The sequence below is a fragment of the Carcharodon carcharias genome, chromosome 13, assembly GCF_017639515.1.
Source record: "Carcharodon carcharias isolate sCarCar2 chromosome 13, sCarCar2.pri, whole genome shotgun sequence".
Taxonomy (NCBI): domain Eukaryota; kingdom Metazoa; phylum Chordata; class Chondrichthyes; order Lamniformes; family Lamnidae; genus Carcharodon; species Carcharodon carcharias.
Window position 1 is genome coordinate 102,583,756 of NC_054479.1, and position 20,980 is coordinate 102,604,735.

Genomic DNA, 20,980 nt, shown 5'->3' on the forward strand with positions numbered 1-20,980 from the left:
ACTGGAAAGGAATATTTGTGTGTGAAAATGAAAGCGATCTCTTGCTACCTACTCAAGGACAGCCCACATGGAATTAGAAAGTAATGACCTTGTAAAGAAAGACTTGGTGTGGGGTGTAAAAACGTTGTCGCTTACCAGGCATGTAGCTGGTGGCGGATGTAGTTGTAGTCGGTCTCACTGTCAGTGGTGTCGTTCCTATAGAGCAGAAAGAAGATTTCAACCTGTTACACGGCACCCAGAGGCTCATCAGCATCAGATTTAAAAACCTGCTTTCTTTTTACATGTAACCAAGTATAAAAATTGCAAAAGTGAAATTCTCTTCTATTTTAGTCTGCTCAATAACATTATTTTAGTGTAGAGAGAATACACTATTTAATAGTCTTTACACTCAGTATAACATTCCTACAATATAAGTGTTACTGGAATTGTCATGTGGATTTAATGGAGTTCCTGTAAATGGTAGTTTTCAATTGCCAGTGGGAACTTCTCACAGTAGACAGGTGCATGCTGAACTGAGTTACCCAGATAAATAGATCTGAAGATACTGAAGCAACCTTGATAATTATACAAAGGGAACATCTCCTTATGCCCTACAGCACAGCCTGGACCAGAGAATGCAGGGTGAGGGGGAAATCCTCGGGTTCAACAGCGTCTGTTGCTATTCACCGGTAATTGAGATTAAATTGCCAGTGATGCTGACCTATGCATCGATCATTTTGTTCAGATGTGTGTGATCAGCAGATTGGTTTATAACACAGAAGGCCCATGTAAAAGTCTCAAAAGGGTTGAATGCATAATAGGTGCTCTAAGTTGGATGACATTTCCACACAGACTTGTGAGATCTTTTATCACATTCCAATTACACAATTTCACCACTATGGTGCATAGAATATTAAATCAGCACAACATATGATAGCTTGACTGATCTAGAATCAGGTTCTTTTTTAGACTCTTATTCCACTCACTGAGCGGAATTCGATGCATTCTCCCATGGCGAGTTTGGTGGCTGAGGGGCATATAATCGGGCAGGAGAGTGGAGGGTGGGGGCCTGCCTCCGCATCAATTAAATCTGCGGCAGGAAGACTTGTGGACAGCCTTCCTGCCAAATGCCAACTGAAGCCCTTAGGTGAGCAATTAATGTCCATTTAAAGGCATCATTCTGCTGCCGTTGGTACTTATCAAGCGGCAGAAAGGACACTCACCATGCAGGAAGCCCAGGGCAGAAGTTTTCAATCGGTGGGCAGGCAACCCACTCGAGCATGAAATGATGCACATTAACGTTGGCCAAGCATGCCGACGTCAACGCGCAGTCATCGGATCGTTTGATTGGCGGGCATGCGCCGGAGCGAGAAATGCGCCCTTCGACAATTAAAAGGCCTGTTAAGGCCATTAAGTTATCAATTAACATAAACTTTTCATTGCCCATCCAACCTAACAGTTGGCGGGCAACGAATTTTTTTGGAAACCTCATCCACGGGTAGAATAAGGTTTTCAAAAGCAAATAAAAATAAAAACTTTAATTTTTCATTAATAACATAAGGGGACATATTTTATTACATTCTTAATTTCTTTATATTTTTATATATGTCTTCATCTCCCTGAGGCAGCTCCATGCCTCAGGGAGATTATGCTGCGCTCGCTCACTCACTCTCATGCACAAGGTTTGCACTCAGCGCGCTCGCACTCCCCTCCCCCACACCCAACCCCCACACAAGCAGCGTTTCACACTGGGTGTGAAATTTAATTGGCCCACCAGCGTGAAATCGCGGTGCAGTGCCGATCGTGGGTGGCGGTCAGCTTCCCGAATGCCCTAGCCCGCCTCCACTGAGCACCCCCGCCAAGGGCAAAATTCTGCCCCCGTAATCCAAATCCTGACAGGGTTGCTTGCGGACTTCCAAAGGTGCCCTCATTCCCTCAGTGCCTGATTGTGGGCCCTGGCATTGGAAATTGGAGGGGAGGGTCTGCCTACTGAGTGCCACCCCCTTCCCTTGCTGCCAACACACTTCCCAATACACTGCAAACTCCGTGATCCCCCTTCCATCATCATTCACCTGTGGCTGGGGTCCGTGGCAACCCTAGTCATTTGGTGCCTGCATTACCAATAGTAGCACCACCTCTCCAATATCACTGCTGAGCAATGAAGAGGAGGCAGCCTCTAAGAGGCTGGCAGTTCTCGGCAGACTGGACAATTTTTTCAAAGATTGAGAGGGCAATGTTCAGCTGCTGCAAGAGGAGTAACGGGTGGTGGATTGAAATGAAATTCTACAAAAGAATCTGCTCCCAGCGGTTGCCAGAAAACATTTTCCTGGAGACCTCAAAAGAAAAACTGGTGAGCCCTATACCTGGGCTCTAAACAATGCAGAATAGCTCAAAAATCAAAACCCTATTGAAATGATGGGTGGAATTTAATATAGGTGTCAGGGTTCTCACCTGACTGCTGAGGAGCCAACGAGAGCCCCTCTTGCCACTTTTCGGAAGGTATGGTACATTAATTGCCAGTCAGGCACTTAACTGGGCAGCAATGAGTTTTGCCTGGGATCAAAGATCCCACGGCTTAGGTCCTACCCGCCGAGAGCTGCAGGCCAATCAGCATCTAGTTGCTCTTCATTGCTCAGCAGCGTTACCAGAGAGGTGGTGGCTGCTGCTGGTATTGCACCCACACAAGCACCAAGCGATCCATGGGTGAATGATGGTGGGAGGGAGTTCACAGAGCTGGCTGTAGGTTGGTAAGGTTGTCAGCAGCAAGGGCAGGGGCATGGCTCTCTCTCTTCCCAACACCAGGAGCCTCAATGAGGCACTGAGTGCCTTTCAATGACGGACCCCCCCCACCGAAGTATAAATCTGTATGATGGAATGAAGTGGATCAGCAGCATGAATTTCTCTCATTCCTTGACATTTTGTTTTACAACTCCTGTGTTGCCATTGTGTGACAAATGTGCTTGGTAACTGAAATTCTATGTACTACGGATCTGTACTGAAATTAAGTATTTGATGGATTAATACATATATATACTGAAATTAGATATACTACTGCTGCATATAACCAAGCACAAAAGCTGCAGAACTCAAATATAGACACTTGTAGATTAGCCTACTCATAAAATTTCTTTAGTGGAGGGCTAGTTCAACTACTAATGAACTCTACATTGAGAACATCATTTCCGCAAGTATGAGTGTTGCTGGAATTGTCACATAGATTTGACCATGATGTTAATGGAGCTCCAGTAAACATCTGATTCCAATGGGCAGTGGAAAGTTTGTACAACAGTTAGACTCATTTGTCCAGATTAACAGTGGCTCTTAAGATACTTGGGCAGCAATCCTGATATTTGTACAGGACACACTGGGAAGTGATCTGTATGGAGATTATGACATAGTGGTGATGTCACTAGTAATGAAGAGACCCAGGATAATGTACTGAGATCATGTGTTCAAATCCTACCATGGCAGCTGATGGAGTTTAAATTCAATTAATAAAATCTGGAATTGAAAGCTACTCTCAATAATGCTGACAATGACAGCTGTCATCAATTTTTGTAAAAACCCATTTGGTTCACTAATGTCCTTTAGGGAAGGAAATCTGCCATCCTCACCCAGTCTGGCCTACTTGTGACTCCAGACCCATAGTCATGTGGTTGACAGATAATTACTCTCTGAAATGGCCTAGTTAGCTATTCAGTTCAAAAGCAGTTAGGGATTGGCGACAAATGTTGGCCTTGCCGGTGATGCCCACATCTCATCAAAGAGTAAATATTAACGCTCCTCCCCAGATCCTCCAGTGCTGACTGGCTCAGAGTATGTAAGGTCAGTGGGAGGTCCTACTGGTTAAATATCTGTGCCAGGGAACTGTACCACTATATTCAGACCTATGTCATATTGCTGTTTCCAATCAGTGCTAAAAGAGATTAGATTGACAGCCACGCTGACCTATGCATCAGTTACTTTTTTGACATGAGTGTGGACAACACAATGGCTTATGATGCAGAAAACAACAATGCTAGTCCAGAAGGAGCTGAAGGCATGAAAATTGCGATTAAGTTTTAAATAATAGGTGAAACTGTTTGGCAAAGAATTCAAAGATATATTAATCATCTTATCACTATCATCCTCACTATTTGCCCATTTACTTTATGTGGATTAATGATTTGATTAAAATAGCAGACAGAAGATTATATTACAAATCTGTGTCTTTTGGGCTATTATCTCAGATAGTCATTTCTAACCTTAGTTCTAACTATTGCTTTATTTACTTGATCTATTGATCCTTTTCGATGTAAAATTTTCACTAAATCGGCACAGGTTAGGTCTAAGTGCTTTTGTACTCAAAGACATACGCTTTGCGTATATTTACCAGGAATTGTGGTTGTAGAGGTAGTTTCAGGCAGACGGGTTGTTGTCCATTCTATTATTATTTGTGGCTCACAGCAAACCCGAATTTGGTAGTCATAGCAAAATCTCCTGTCCGAAAAAGCACTTTCAGTGAATTTACAGACAAGTCCTGTGTCTATGTCACAGGTCACATTGTCTGTTGATTCACTTATTGGCCGCTCAGGGTAATCAGCAAATTGGCACTGAATTTTATTAATTGCATCAGAAGAGGAAGGACACAGTTCATCGCGTATGGGATCCAATAATTCAGAATCGCCCGGGCTGATCACAGAAGGTGTATTTTCATTGAACCAACCAGACCATTCACCATTGCATTCCTCCTCTGCAAAATAAGAAGTCTAGGCTTAATGAATCTGCCTTTAATCAACTTAATTAACTAGAAATACAAAGACTAAAATGGTAGCACGACTTTACTAAATTTAATCCCATTTCATCACAATTTCACTAAACAATTTCACTACGATGAAGCAAAAATATCAAGTCAGCACAACATTTGACTGCAAGATTGGTCTAGTGTCAGGCTGGTTTTGTCACACTAGGATTCCACTCATTTCAAAGATCAACGGAATGATTTTCAGCTGCCTACTAGAGCAGGGTTGGTGAAATGAAGTTGAAGGAAGGAAACTTTGACCCAGAAGCTGACTGGAAAGAAAAGGAACAGACCAACGGGTATTGCAGCTAAACATGCATGACTAAGAGAGATGGATTGGCTGCCTGACTCATTCCTTGATATAGATTTAGAAATTCAAGCGTTCACAATGGATGACAAATATATTTGTTAACAGGGAAGCTGTTGGAAATCAGAATATATATTACAATACACCCCTCTCACTTGCAGCTCAGCATGCTGGAATCACATGTGAAGGATATGGGTGTGGAGGTTAATGCTCATTGCAAAATTCACCTTACTTCACATCAGCTTTCAATATACTTTCCTGTTCTGCTAATTTATATAACATATACTACACACCGCATCCTGACTTGGAACTATATTGCCGTTCACCTTCACTACTGATCGGTCAGAATTCTGTACCTACTTCCCTAACAACACTGTGGGCATACCTACACCATATGGACTGCAACGATTCAAGGAGGCGGCTCACCACCACCTTCTCGAGGACAATTAGGGATGGGCAATAAATGCTGATCTCATCCTGCAAATGAATAAAAATAAAAAGGAGCACAATTTCCTAAGTGTTGTCCTAAAGTTTGCAACTTAATGAGCAGAGATGCAAACATTCAAAACAAACAACTGGAAAGGAATATTTGTGTGTGAAAATGAAAGCGATCTCTTGCTACCTACTCAAGGACAGCCCACATGGAATTAGAAAGTAATGACCTTGTAAAGAAAGACTTGGTGTGGGGTGTAAAAACGTTGTCGCTTACCAGGCATGTAGCTGGTGGCGGATGTAGTTGTAGTCGGTCTCACTGTCAGTGGTGTCGTTCCTATAGAGCAGAAAGAAGATTTCAACCTGTTACACGGCACCCAGAGGCTCATCAGCATCAGATCTAAAAACCTGCTTTCTTTTTGCATGTAACCAAGTATAAAAATTGCAAAAGTGAAATTCTCTTCTATTTTAGTCTGCTCAATAACATTATTTTAGTGTAGAGAGAATACACTATTTAATAGTCTTTACACTCAGTATAACATTCCTACAATATAAGTGTTACTGGAATTGTCATGTGGATTTAATGGAGTTCCTGTAAATGGTAGTTTTCAATCGCCAGTGGGAACTTCTCACAGTAGACAGGTGCATGCTGAACTGAGTTACCCAGATAAATAGATCTGAAGATACTGAAGCAACCTTGATAATTATACAAAGGGAACATCTCCTTATGCCCTACAGCACAGCCTGGACCAGAGAATGCAGGGTGAGGGGGAAATCCTCGGGTTCAACAGCGTCTGTTGCTATTCACCGGTAATTGAGATTAAATTGCCAGTGATGCTGACCTATGCATCGATCATTTTGTTCAGATGTGTGTGATCAGCAGATTGGTTTATAACACAGAAAGCCCATGTAAAAGTCTCAAAAGGGTTGAATGCATAATAGGTGCTCTAAGTTGGATGACATTTCCACACAGACTTGTGAGATCTTTTATCACATTCCAATTACACAATTTCACCACTATGGTGCATAGAATATTAAATCAGCACAACATATGATAGCTTGACTGATCTAGCATCAGGTTCTTTTTTAGACTCTTATTCCACTCACTGAGCGGAATTCGATGCATTCTCCCATGGCGAGTTTGGTGGCTGAGGGGCATATAATCGGGCAGGAGAGTGGAGGGTGGGGGCCTGCCTCCGCACCAATTAAATCTGCGGCAGGAAGACTTGCGGACAGCCTTCCTGCCAAATGCCAACTGAAGCCCTTAGGTGAGCAATTAATGTCCATTTAAAGGCATCATTCTGCTGCCGTTGGTACTTATCAAGCGGCAGAAAGGACACTCACCATGCAGGAAGCCCAGGGCAGAAGTTTTCAATCGGTGGGCAGGCAAGCGCCCAACCCACTCGAGCATGAAATGATGCACATTAACGTTGGCCAAGCATGCCGACGTCAACGCGCAGTCATGGGATCGTTTGGTTGGCGGGCGTGCGCCGGAGCGAGAATTGCGCCCTTCGACAATTAAAAGACCTGTTAAGGCCATTAAGTTATCAATTAACATAAATTTTTCATTGCCCATCCAACCTAACAGTTGGCGGGCAACGAATTTTTTTGGAAACCTCATCCACGGGTAGAATAAGGTTTTCAAAAGCAAATAAAAATAAAAACTTTAATTTTTCATTAATAACATAAGGGGACATATTTTATTACATTCTTAATTTCTTTATTTTTTTATATATGTCTTCATCTCCCTGAGGCAGCTCCATGCCTCAGGGAGATTATGCTGCGCTCGCTCACTCACACTCATGCACAAGATTTGCACTCAGCGCGCTCGCACTCCCCTCCCCCACACCCATCCCCCACACAAGCAGTGCATAGCGCTGCCACTCGCGTTTGACACTGGGTGTGAAATTTAATTGGCCCACCAGCGTGAAATCGCGGTGCAGTGCCGATCGTGGGTGGCGGTCAGCTTCCTGAATGCTCTAGCCCGCCTCCACTGAGCACCCCCGCCAAGGGCAAAATTCTGCCCCCATAATCCAAATCCTGACAGGGTTGCTTGCGGACTTCCAAAGGTGCCCTCATTCCCTCAGTGCCTGATTGTGAGCCCTGGCATTGGAAAGTGGGGGGGAGTGGCTGCCTACTGAGTGCCACCCCCTTCCCTTGCTGCCAACACACTTCCCAATACACTGCCAACTCCGTGATCCCCCTTCCACCATCATTCACCTGTGGCCGGGGTCCGTGGCAACCCTAGTCATTTGGTGGGTGCATTACCAATAGTAGCACCACCTCTCCAATATCACTGCTGAGCAATGAAGAGGAGCCAGCCTCTAAATGGCTGGCAGTTCGCGGCAGACTGGACAATTTTTTCAAAGATCGAGAGGGCGATGTTCAGCTGCTGCAAGAGGAGGAACGGGTGGTGGATTGAAATGAAATTCTACAAAAGAATCTGCTCCCAGCGGTTGCCAGAAAACATTTTCCTGGAGACCTCAAAAGAAAAACTGGTGAGCCCTATACCTGGGCTCTAAACAATGCAGAATAGCTCAAAAATCAAAACCCTATTGAAATGATGGGTGGAATTTAATATAGGTGTCAGGGTTCTCACCTGACCACTGAGGAGCCAACGAGAGCCCCTCTTGCCACTTTTCGGAAGGTATGGTACATTAAATGCCAATCAGGCACTTAACTGGGCAGCAATGAGTTTTGTCTGGGATCAAAGATCCCAGGGCTTAAGTCCCACCATCCGAGAACAGCAGGCCAATCAGCATCTAGTTGCTCTTCATTGCTCAGCAGCGTTACCAGAGAGGTGGTAGCTGCTGCTAGTATTGCACCCACACAAGCACCAAGCAATCCAGGCCATGGGTGAATAATGGTGGGAGGGAGTTCACAGAGCTGGCTTTATGTTGGTAAGGTTGTCAGCAGCAAGGGCAGGGGCATGGCTCTCTCTCTTCCCAACACCAGGATCCTCAATGAGGCACTGAGTGCCTTTGAATGAGGGACCCCCCCACTGAAGTATAAATCTGTATGATGGAATGTAGTGGATCAGGAGCATCTCATTCCTTGACATTTTGTTTTACAACTCCTGTGTTGCCATTGTGTGACAAATGTGCTTGGTAACTGAAATTCTATGTACTACGGATCTGTACTGAAATTAAGTATTTGATGGATTAATACATATATATACTGAAATTAGGTATACTACTGCTGCATATAACCAAGCACAAAAGCTGCGGAACTCAAATATAGACACTTGTAGATTAGCCTACTCATAAAATTTCTTTAGTGGAGGGCTAGTTCAACTACTAATGAACTCTACATTGAGAACATCATTTCCGCAAGTATGAGTGTTGCTGGAATTGTCACATAGATTTGACCATGATGTTAATGGAGCTCCAGTAAACATCTGATTCCAATGGGCAGTGGAAAGTTTGTACAACAGTTAGACTCATTTGTCCAGATTAACAGTGGCTCTTAAGATACTTGGGCAGCAATCCTGATATTTGTACAGGACACACTGGGAAGTGATCTGTATGGAGATTATGACATAGTGGTGATGTCACTAGTAATGAAGAGACCCAGGATAATGTACTGAGATCATGTGTTCAAATCCTACCATGGCAGCTGATGGAGTTTAAATTCAATTAATAAAATCTGGAATTGAAAGCTACTCTCAATAATGCTGACAATGACAGCTGTCGTCAATTTTTTGTAAAAACCCATTTGGTTCACTAATGTCCTTTAGGGAAGGAAATCTGCCATCCTCACCCAGTCTGGCCTACTTGTGACTCCAGACCCATAGTCATGTGGTTGACAGATAATTACTCTCTGAAATGGCCTAGTTAGCTATTCAGTTCAAAAGCAGTTAGGGATTGGCGACAAATGTTGGCCTTGCCGGTGATGCCCACATCTCATCAAAGAATAAATATTAACGCTCCTCCCCAGATCCTCCAGTGCTGACCGGCTCAGAGTATGTAAGGTCAGTGGGAGGTCCTACTGGTTAAATATCTGTGCCAGGGAACTGTACCACTATATTCAGACCTATGTCATATTGCTGTTTCCAATCAGTGCTAAAAGAGATTAGATTGACAGCCACGCTGACCTATGCATCAGTTACTTTTTTGACATGAGTGTGGACAACACAATGGCTTATGATGCAGAAAACAACAATGCTAGTCCAGAAGGAGCTGAAGGCATGAAAATTGCGGTTAAGTTTTAAATAATAGGTGAAACTGTTTGGCAAAGAATTCAAAGATATATTAATCATCTTATCACTATCATCCTCACGATTTGCCCATTTACTTTATGTGGATTAATGATTTGATTAAAATAGCAGACAGAAGATTATATTACAAATCTGTGTCTTTTGGGCTATTATCTCAGATAGTCATTTCTAACCTTAGTTCTAACTATTGCTTTATTTACTTGATCTATTGATCCTTTTGGATGTAAAATTTTCACTAAATCGGCACAGGTTAGGTCTAACTGCTTTTGTACTCAAAGACATACGCTTTGCGTATATTTACCAGGAATTGTGGTTGTAGAGGTAGTTTCAGGCAGACGGGTTGTTGTCCATTCTATTATTATTTGTGGCTCACAGCAAACCCGAATTTGGTAGTCATAGCAAAATCTCCTGTCCGAAAAAGCACTTTCAGTGAATTTACAGACAAGTCCTGTGTCTATGTCACAGGTCACATTGTCTGTTGATTCACTTATTGGCCGCTCAGGGTAATCAGCAAATTGGCACTGAATTTTATTAATTGCATCAGAAGAGGAAGGACACAGTTCATCGCGTATGGGATCCAATAATTCAGAATCGCCCGGGCTGATCACAGAAGGTGTATTTTCATTGAACCAACCAGACCATTCACCATTGCATTCCTCCTCTGCAAAATAAGAAGTCTAGGCTTAATGAATCTGCCTTTAATCAACTTAATTAACTAGAAATACAAAGACTAAAATGGTAGCACGACTTTACTAAATTTAATCCCATTTCATCACAATTTCACTAAACAATTTCACTACGATGAAGCAAAAATATCAAGTCAGCACAACATTTGACTGCAAGATTGGTCTAGTGTCAGGCTGGTTTTGTCACACTAGGATTCCACTCATTTCAAAGATCAACGGAATGATTTTCAGCTGCCTACTAGAGCAGGGTTGGTGAAATGAAGTTGAAGGAAGGAAACTTTGACCCAGAAGCTGACTGGAAAGAAAAGGAACAGACCAACGGGTATTGCAGCTAAACATGCATGACTAAGAGAGATGGATTGGCTGCCTGACTCATTCCTTGATATAGATTTAGAAATTCAAGCGTTCACAATGGATGACAAATATATTTGTTAACAGGGAAGCTGTTGGAAATCAGAATATATATTACAATACACCCCTCTCACTTGCAGCTCAGCATGCTGGAATCACATGTGAAGGATATGGGTGTGGAGGTTAATGCTCATTGCAAAATTCACCTTACTTCACATCAGCTTTCAATATACTTTCCTGTTCTGCTAATTTATATAACATATACTACACACCGCATCCTGACTTGGAACTATATTGCCGTTCACCTTCACTACTGATCGGTCAGAATTCTGTACCTACTTCCCTAACAACACTGTGGGCATACCTACACCATATGGACTGCAACGATTCAAGGAGGCGGCTCACCACCACCTTCTCGAGGACAATTAGGGATGGGCAATAAATGCTGATCTCATCCTGCAAATGAATAAAAATAAAAAGGAGCACAATTTCCTAAGTGTTGTCCTAAAGTTTGCAACTTAATGAGCAGAGATGCAAACATTCAAAACAAACAACTGGAAAGGAATATTTGTGTGTGAAAATGAAAGCGATCTCTTGCTACCTACTCAAGGACAGCCCACATGGAATTAGAAAGTAATGACCTTGTAAAGAAAGACTTGGTGTGGGGTGTAAAAACGTTGTCGCTTACCAGGCATGTAGCTGGTGGCGGATGTAGTTGTAGTCGGTCTCACTGTCAGTGGTGTCGTTCCTATAGAGCAGAAAGAAGATTTCAACCTGTTACACGGCACCCAGAGGCTCATCAGCATCAGATCTAAAAACCTGCTTTCTTTTTGCATGTAACCAAGTATAAAAATTGCAAAAGTGAAATTCTCTTCTATTTTAGTCTGCTCAATAACATTATTTTAGTGTAGAGAGAATACACTATTTAATAGTCTTTACACTCAGTATAACATTCCTACAATATAAGTGTTACTGGAATTGTCATGTGGATTTAATGGAGTTCCTGTAAATGGTAGTTTTCAATCGCCAGTGGGAACTTCTCACAGTAGACAGGTGCATGCTGAACTGAGTTACCCAGATAAATAGATCTGAAGATACTGAAGCAACCTTGATAATTATACAAAGGGAACATCTCCTTATGCCCTACAGCACAGCCTGGACCAGAGAATGCAGGGTGAGGGGGAAATCCTCGGGTTCAACAGCGTCTGTTGCTATTCACCGGTAATTGAGATTAAATTGCCAGTGATGCTGACCTATGCATCGATCATTTTGTTCAGATGTGTGTGATCAGCAGATTGGTTTATAACACAGAAAGCCCATGTAAAAGTCTCAAAAGGGTTGAATGCATAATAGGTGCTCTAAGTTGGATGACATTTCCACACAGACTTGTGAGATCTTTTATCACATTCCAATTACACAATTTCACCACTATGGTGCATAGAATATTAAATCAGCGCAACATATGATAGCTTGACTGATCTAGCATCAGGTTCTTTTTTAGACTCTTATTCCACTCACTGAGCGGAATTCGATGCATTCTCCCATGGCGAGTTTGGTGGCTGAGGGGCATATAATCGGGCAGGAGAGTGGAGGGTGGGGGCCTGCCTCCGCACCAATTAAATCTGCGGCAGGAAGACTTGCGGACAGCCTTCCTGCCAAATGCCAACTGAAGCCCTTAGGTGAGCAATTAATGTCCATTTAAAGGCATCATTCTGCTGCCGTTGGTACTTATCAAGCGGCAGAAAGGACACTCACCATGCAGGAAGCCCAGGGCAGAAGTTTTCAATCGGTGGGCAGGCAAGCGCCCAACCCACTCGAGCATGAAATGATGCACATTAACGTTGGCCAAGCATGCCGACGTCAACGCGCAGTCATGGGATCGTTTGGTTGGCGGGCGTGCGCCGGAGCGAGAATTGCGCCCTTCGACAATTAAAAGACCTGTTAAGGCCATTAAGTTATCAATTAACATAAATTTTTCATTGCCCATCCAACCTAACAGTTGGCGGGCAACGAATTTTTTTGGAAACCTCATCCACGGGTAGAATAAGGTTTTCAAAAGCAAATAAAAATAAAAACTTTAATTTTTCATTAATAACATAAGGGGACATATTTTATTACATTCTTAATTTCTTTATTTTTTTATATATGTCTTCATCTCCCTGAGGCAGCTCCATGCCTCAGGGAGATTATGCTGCGCTCGCTCACTCACACTCATGCACAAGATTTGCACTCAGCGCGCTCGCACTCCCCTCCCCCACACCCATCCCCCACACAAGCAGTGCATAGCGCTGCCACTCGCGTTTGACACTGGGTGTGAAATTTAATTGGCCCACCAGCGTGAAATCGCGGTGCAGTGCCGATCGTGGGTGGCGGTCAGCTTCCTGAATGCTCTAGCCCGCCTCCACTGAGCACCCCCGCCAAGGGCAAAATTCTGCCCCCATAATCCAAATCCTGACAGGGTTGCTTGCGGACTTCCAAAGGTGCCCTCATTCCCTCAGTGCCTGATTGTGAGCCCTGGCATTGGAAAGTGGGGGGGAGTGGCTGCCTACTGAGTGCCACCCCCTTCCCTTGCTGCCAACACACTTCCCAATACACTGCCAACTCCGTGATCCCCCTTCCACCATCATTCACCTGTGGCCGGGGTCCGTGGCAACCCTAGTCATTTGGTGGGTGCATTACCAATAGTAGCACCACCTCTCCAATATCACTGCTGAGCAATGAAGAGGAGCCAGCCTCTAAATGGCTGGCAGTTCGCGGCAGACTGGACAATTTTTTCAAAGATCGAGAGGGCGATGTTCAGCTGCTGCAAGAGGAGGAACGGGTGGTGGATTGAAATGAAATTCTACAAAAGAATCTGCTCCCAGCGGTTGCCAGAAAACATTTTCCTGGAGACCTCAAAAGAAAAACTGGTGAGCCCTATACCTGGGCTCTAAACAATGCAGAATAGCTCAAAAATCAAAACCCTATTGAAATGATGGGTGGAATTTAATATAGGTGTCAGGGTTCTCACCTGACCACTGAGGAGCCAACGAGAGCCCCTCTTGCCACTTTTCGGAAGGTATGGTACATTAAATGCCAATCAGGCACTTAACTGGGCAGCAATGAGTTTTGTCTGGGATCAAAGATCCCAGGGCTTAAGTCCCACCATCCGAGAACAGCAGGCCAATCAGCATCTAGTTGCTCTTCATTGCTCAGCAGCGTTACCAGAGAGGTGGTAGCTGCTGCTAGTATTGCACCCACACAAGCACCAAGCAATCCAGGCCATGGGTGAATAATGGTGGGAGGGAGTTCACAGAGCTGGCTTTATGTTGGTAAGGTTGTCAGCAGCAAGGGCAGGGGCAAGGCTCTCTCTCTTCCCAACACCAGGATCCTCAATGAGGCACTGAGTGCCTTTGAATGAGGGACCCCCCCACTGAAGTATAAATCTGTATGATGGAATGTAGTGGATCAGGAGCATCTCATTCCTTGACATTTTGTTTTACAACTCCTGTGTTGCCATTGTGTGACAAATGTGCTTGGTAACTGAAATTCTATGTACTACGGATCTGTACTGAAATTAAGTATTTGATGGATTAATACATATATATACTGAAATTAGGTATACTACTGCTGCATATAACCAAGCACAAAAGCTGCGGAACTCAAATATAGACACTTGTAGATTAGCCTACTCATAAAATTTCTTTAGTGGAGGGCTAGTTCAACTACTAATGAACTCTACATTGAGAACATCATTTCCGCAAGTATGAGTGTTGCTGGAATTGTCACATAGATTTGACCATGATGTTAATGGAGCTCCAGTAAACGTCTGATTCCAATGGGCAGTGGAAAGTTTGTACAACAGTTAGACTCATTTTTCCAGATTAACAGTGGCTCTTAAGATACTTGGGCAGCAATCCTGATATTTGTACAGGACACACTGGGAAGTGATCTGTATGGAGATTATGACATAGTGGTGATGTCACTAGTAATGAAGAGACCCAGGATAATGTACTGAGATCATGTGTTCAAATCCTACCATGGCAGCTGATGGAGTTTAAATTCAATTAATAAAATCTGGAATTGAAAGCTACTCTCAATAATGCTGACAATGACAGCTGTCGTCAATTTTTTGTAAAAACCCATTTGGTTCACTAATGTCCTTTAGGGAAGGAAATCTGCCATCCTCACCCAGTCTGGCCTACCTGTGACTCCAGACCCATAGTCATGTGGTTGACAGATAATTACTCTCTGAAATGGCCTAGTTAGCTATTCAGTTCAAAAGCAGTTAGGGATTGGCGACAAATGTTGGCCTTGCCGGTGATGCCCACATCTCATCAAAGAATAAATATTAACGCTCCTCCCCAGATCCTCCAGTGCTGACCGGCTCAGAGTATGTAAGGTCAGTGGGAGGTCCTACTGGTTAAATATCTGTGCCAGGGAACTGTACCACTATATTCAGACCTATGTCATATTGCTGTTTCCAATCAGTGCTAAAAGAGATTAGATTGACAGCCACGCTGACCTATGCATCAGTTACTTTTTTGACATGAGTGTGGACAACACAATGGCTTATGATGCAGAAAACAACAATGCTAGTCCAGAAGGAGCTGAAGGCATGAAAATTGCGGTTAAGTTTTAAATAATAGGTGAAACTGTTTGGCAAAGAATTCAAAGATATATTAATCATCTTATCACTATCATCCTCACTATTTGCCCATTTACTTTATGTGGATTAATGATTTGATTAAAATAGCAGACAGAAGATTATATTACAAATCTGTGTCTTTTGGGCTATTATCTCAGATAGTCATTTCTAACCTTAGTTCTAACTATTGCTTTATTTACTTGATCTATTGATCCTTTTGGATGTAAAATTTTCACTAAATCGGCACAGGTTAGGTCTAACTGCTTTTGTACTCAAAGACATACGCTTTGCGTATATTTACCAGGAATTGTGGTTGTAGAGGTAGTTTCAGGCAGACGGGTTGTTGTCCATTCTATTATTATTTGTGGCTCACAGCAAACCCGAATTTGGTAGTCATAGCAAAATCTCCTGTCCGAAAAAGCACTTTCAGTGAATTTACAGACAAGTCCTGTGTCTATGTCACAGGTCACATTGTCTGTTGATTCACTTATTGGCCGCTCAGGGTAATCAGCAAATTGGCACTGAATTTTATTAATTGCATCAGAAGAGGAAGGACACAGTTCATCGCGTATGGGATCCAATAATTCAGAATCGCCCGGGCTGATCACAGAAGGTGTATTTTCATTGAACCAACCAGACCATTCACCATTGCATTCCTCCTCTGCAAAATAAGAAGTCTAGGCTTAATGAATCTGCCTTTAATCAACTTAATTAACTAGAAATACAAAGACTAAAATGGTAGCACGACTTTACTAAATTTAATCCCATTTCATCACAATTTCACTAAACAATTTCACTACGATGAAGCAAAAATATCAAGTCAGCACAACATTTGACTGCAAGATTGGTCTAGTGTCAGGCTGGTTTTGTCACACTAGGATTCCACTCATTTCAAAGATCAACGGAATGATTTTCAGCTGCCTACTAGAGCAGGGTTGGTGAAATGAAGTTGAAGGAAGGAAACTTTGACCCAGAAGCTGACTGGAAAGAAAAGGAACAGACCAACGGGTATTGCAGCTAAACATGCATGACTAAGAGAGATGGATTGGCTGCCTGACTCATTCCTTGATATAGATTTAGAAATTCAAGCGTTCACAATGGATGACAAATATATTTGTTAACAGGGAAGCTGTTGGAAATCAGAATATATATTACAATACACCCCTCTCACTTGCAGCTCAGCATGCTGGAATCACATGTGAAGGATATGGGTGTGGAGGTTAATGCTCATTGCAAAATTCACCTTACTTCACATCAGCTTTCAATATACTTTCCTGTTCTGCTAATTTATATAACATATACTACACACCGCATCCTGACTTGGAACTATATTGCCGTTCACCTTCACTACTGATCGGTCAGAATTCTGTACCTACTTCCCTAACAACACTGTGGGCATACCTACACCATATGGACTGCAACGATTCAAGGAGGCGGCTCACCACCACCTTCTCGAGGACAATTAGGGATGGGCAATAAATGCTGATCTCATCCTGCAAATGAATAAAAATAAAAAGGAGCACAATTTCCTAAGTGTTGTCCTAAAGTTTGCAACTTAATGAGCAGAGATGCAAACATTCAAAACAAACAACTGGAAAGGAATATTTGTGTGTGAAAATGAAAGCGATCTCTTGCTACCTACTCAAGGACAGCCCACATGGAATTAGAAAGTAATGACCTTGTAAAGAAAGACTTGGTGTGGGGTGTAAAAACGTTGTCGCTTACCAGGCATGTAGCTGGTGGCGGATGTAGTTGTAGTCGGTCTCACTGTCAGTGGTGTCGTTCCTATAGAGCAGAAAGAAGATTTCAACCTGTTACACGGCACCCAGAGGCTCATCAGCATCAGATCTAAAAACCTGCTTTCTTTTTACATGTAACCAAGTATAAAAATTGCAAAAGTGAAATTCTCTTCTATTTTAGTCTGCTCAATAACATTATTTTAGTGTAGAGAGAATACACTATTTAATAGTCTTTACACTCAGTATAACATTCCTACAATATAAGTGTTACTGGAATTGTCATGTGGATTTAATGGAGTTCCTGTAAATGGTAGTTTTCAATCGCCAGTGGGAACTTCTCACAGTAGACAGGTGCATGCTGAACTGAGTTACCCAGATAAATAGATCTGAAGATACTGAAGCAACCTTGATAATTATACAAAGGGAACATCTCCTTATGCCCTACAGCACAGCCTGGACCAGAGAATGCAGGGTGAGGGGGAAATCCTCGGGTTCAACAGCGTCTGTTGCTATTCACCGGTAATTGAGATTAAATTGCCAGTGATGCTGACCTATGCATCGATCATTTTGTTCAGATGTGTGTGATCAGCAGATTGGTTTATAACACAGAAGGCCCATGTAAAAGTCTCAAAAGGGTTGAATGCATAATAGGTGCTCTAAGTTTGATGACATTTCCACACAGACTTGTGAGATCTTTTATCACATTCCAATTACACAATTTCACCACTATGGTGCATAGAATATTAAATCAGCACAACATATGATAGCTTGACTGATCTAGAATCAGGTTCTTTTTTAGACTCTTATTCCACTCACTGAGCGGAATTCGATGCATTCTCCCATGGCGAGTTTGGTGGCTGAGGGGCATATAATCGGGCAGGAGAGTGGAGGGTGGGGGCCTGCCTCCGCATCAATTAAATCTGCGGCAGGAAGACTTGCGGACAGCCTTCCTGCCAAATGCCAACTGAAGCCCTTAGGTGAGCAATTAATGTCCATTTAAAGGCATCATTCTGCTGCCGTTGGTACTTATCAAGCGGCAGAAAGGACACTCACCATGCAGGAAGCCCAGGGCAGAAGTTTTCAATCGGTGGGCAGGCAACCCACTCGAGCATGAAATGATGCACATTAACGTTGGCCAAGCATGCCGACGTCAACGCGCAGTCATCGGATCGTTTGATTGGCGGGCATGCGCCGGAGCGAGAAATGCGCCCTTCGACAATTAAAAGGCCTGTTAAGGCCATTAAGTTATCAATTAACATAAATTTTTCATTGCCCATCCAACCTAACAGTTGGCGGGCAACGAATTTTTTTGGAAACCTCATCCACGGGTAGAATAAGGTTTTCAAAAGCAAATAAAAATAAAAACTTTAATTTTTCATTAATAACATAAGGGGACATATTTTATTACATTCTTAATTTCTTTATATTTTTATATATGTCTTCATCTCCCTGAGGCAGCTCCATGCCTCAGGGAGATTATGCTGCGCTCGCTCACTCACTCTCATGCACAAGGTTTGCACTCAGCGCGCTCGCACTCCCCTCCCCCACACCCAACCCCCACACAAGCAGCGTTTCACACTGGGTGTGAAATTTAATTGGCCCACCAGCGTGAAATCGCGGTGCAGTGCCGATCGTGGGTGGCGGTCAGCTTCCCGAATGCCCTAGCCCGCCTCCACTGAGCACCCCCGCCAAGGGCAAAATTCTGCCCCCGTAATCCAAATCCTGACAGGGTTGCTTGCGGACTTCCAAAGGTGCCCTCATTCCCTCAGTGCCTGATTGTGGGCCCTGGCATTGGAAATTGGAGGGGAGGGTCTGCCTACTGAGTGCCACCCCCTTCCCTTGCTGCCAACACACTTCCCAATACACTGCAAACTCCGTGATCCCCCTTCCATCATCATTCACCTGTGGCTGGGGTCCGTGGCAACCCTAGTCATTTGGTGCCTGCATTACCAATAGTAGCACCACCTCTCCAATATCACTGCTGAGCAATGAAGAGGAGGCAGCCTCTAAGAGGCTGGCAGTTCTCGGCAGACTGGACAATTTTTTCAAAGATTGAGAGGGCAATGTTCAGCTGCTGCAAGAGGAGTAACGGGTGGTGGATTGAAATGAAATTCTACAAAAGAATCTGCTCCCAGCGGTTGCCAGAAAACATTTTCCTGGAGACCTCAAAAGAAAAACTGGTGAGCCCTATACCTGGGCTCTAAACAATGCAGAATAGCTCAAAAATCAAAACCCTATTGAAATGATGGGTGGAATTTAATATAGGTGTCAGGGTTCTCACCTGACTGCTGAGGAGCCAACGAGAGCCCCTCTTGCCACTTTTCGGAAGGTATGGTACATTAATTGCCAGTCAGGCACTTAACTGGGCAGCAATGAGTTTTGCCTGGGATCAAAGATCCCACGGCTTAGGTCCTACCCGCCGAGAGCTGCAGGCCAATCAGCATCTAGTTGCTCTTCATTGCTCAGCAGCGTTACCAGAGAGGTGGTGGCTGCTGCTGGTATTGCACCCACACAAGCACCAAGCGATCCATGGGTGAATGATGGTGGGAGGGAGTTCACAGAGCTGGCTGTAGGTTGGTAAGGTTGTCAGCAGCAAGGGCAGGGGCATGGCTCTCTCTCTTCCCAACACCAGGAGCCTCAATGAGGCACTGAGTGCCTTTCAATGACGGACCCCCCCCACCGAAGTATAAATCTGTATGATGGAATGAAGTGGATCAGCAGCATGAATTTCTCTCATTCCTTGACATTTTGTTTTACAACTCCTGTGTTGCCATTGTGTGACAAATGTGCTTGGTAACTGAAATTCTATGTACTACGGATCTGTACTGAAATTAAGTATTTGATGGATTAATACATATATATACTGAAATTAGATATACTACTGCTGCATATAACCAAGCACAAAAGCTGCAGAACTCAAATATAGACACTTGTAGATTAGCCTACTCATAAAATTTCTTTAGTGGAGGGCTAGTTCAACTACTAATGAACTCTACATTGAGAACATCATTTCCACAAGTATGAGTGTTGCTGGAATTGTCACATAGATTTGACCATGATGTTAATGGAGCTCCAGTAAACATCTGATTCCAATGGGCAGTGGAAAGTTTGTACAACAGTTAGACTCATTTGTCCAGATTAACAGTGGCTCTTAAGATACTTGGGCAGCAATCCTGATATTTGTACAGGACACACTGGGAAGTGATCTGTATGGAGATTATGACATAGTGGTGATGTCACTAGTAATGAAGAGACCCAGGATAATGTACTGAGATCATGTGTTCAAATCCTACCATGGCAGCTGATGGAGTTTAAATTCAATTAATAAAATCTGGAATTGAAAGCTACTCTCAATAATGCTGACAATGACAGCTGTCATCAATTTTTGTAAAAACCCATTTGGTTCACTAATGTCCTTTAGGGAAGGAAATCTGCCATCCTCACCCAGTCTGGCCTACTTGTGACTCCAGACCCATAGTCATGTGGTTGACAGATAATTACTCTCTGAAATGGCCTAGTTAGCTATTCAGTTCAAAAGCAGTTAGGGATTGGCGACAAATGTTGGCCTTGCCGGTGATGCCCACATCTCATCAAAGAGTAAATATTAACGCTCCTCCCCAGATCCTCCAGTGCTGACTGGCTCAGAGTATGTAAGGTCAGTGGGAGGTCCTACTGGTTAAATATCTGTGCCAGGGAACTGTACCACTATATTCAGACCTATGTCATATTGCTGTTTCCAATCAGTGCTAAAAGAGATTAGATTGACAGCCACGCTGACCTATGCATCAGTTACTTTTTTGACATGAGTGTGGACAACACAATGGCTTATGATGCAGAAAACAACAATGCTAGTCCAGAAGGAG

The 20,980-nt window shown here is 43.3% G+C and overlaps 1 protein-coding gene across 1 annotated transcript in view; it reads right to left on the reverse strand.

The window, feature by feature from the left end:
• The window catches only part of LOC121286123 (mucin-5AC-like), a 181,153-nt gene that overhangs the window by 72,799 nt on the left and 87,374 nt on the right, over positions 1–20,980 (reverse strand). Inside the window, exons 36-42 of the mRNA XM_041203111.1 lie at positions 17,104–17,163; positions 15,680–16,039; positions 11,440–11,499; positions 10,016–10,375; positions 5,776–5,835; positions 4,352–4,711; positions 136–195 (exon numbers count right to left, since the gene is read on the reverse strand). Of these exons, the coding sequence (XP_041059045.1) occupies positions 136–195; positions 4,352–4,711; positions 5,776–5,835; positions 10,016–10,375; positions 11,440–11,499; positions 15,680–16,039; positions 17,104–17,163 (1,320 nt within the window). The remainder of the gene's footprint in view (positions 1–135; positions 196–4,351; positions 4,712–5,775; positions 5,836–10,015; positions 10,376–11,439; positions 11,500–15,679; positions 16,040–17,103; positions 17,164–20,980) is intronic.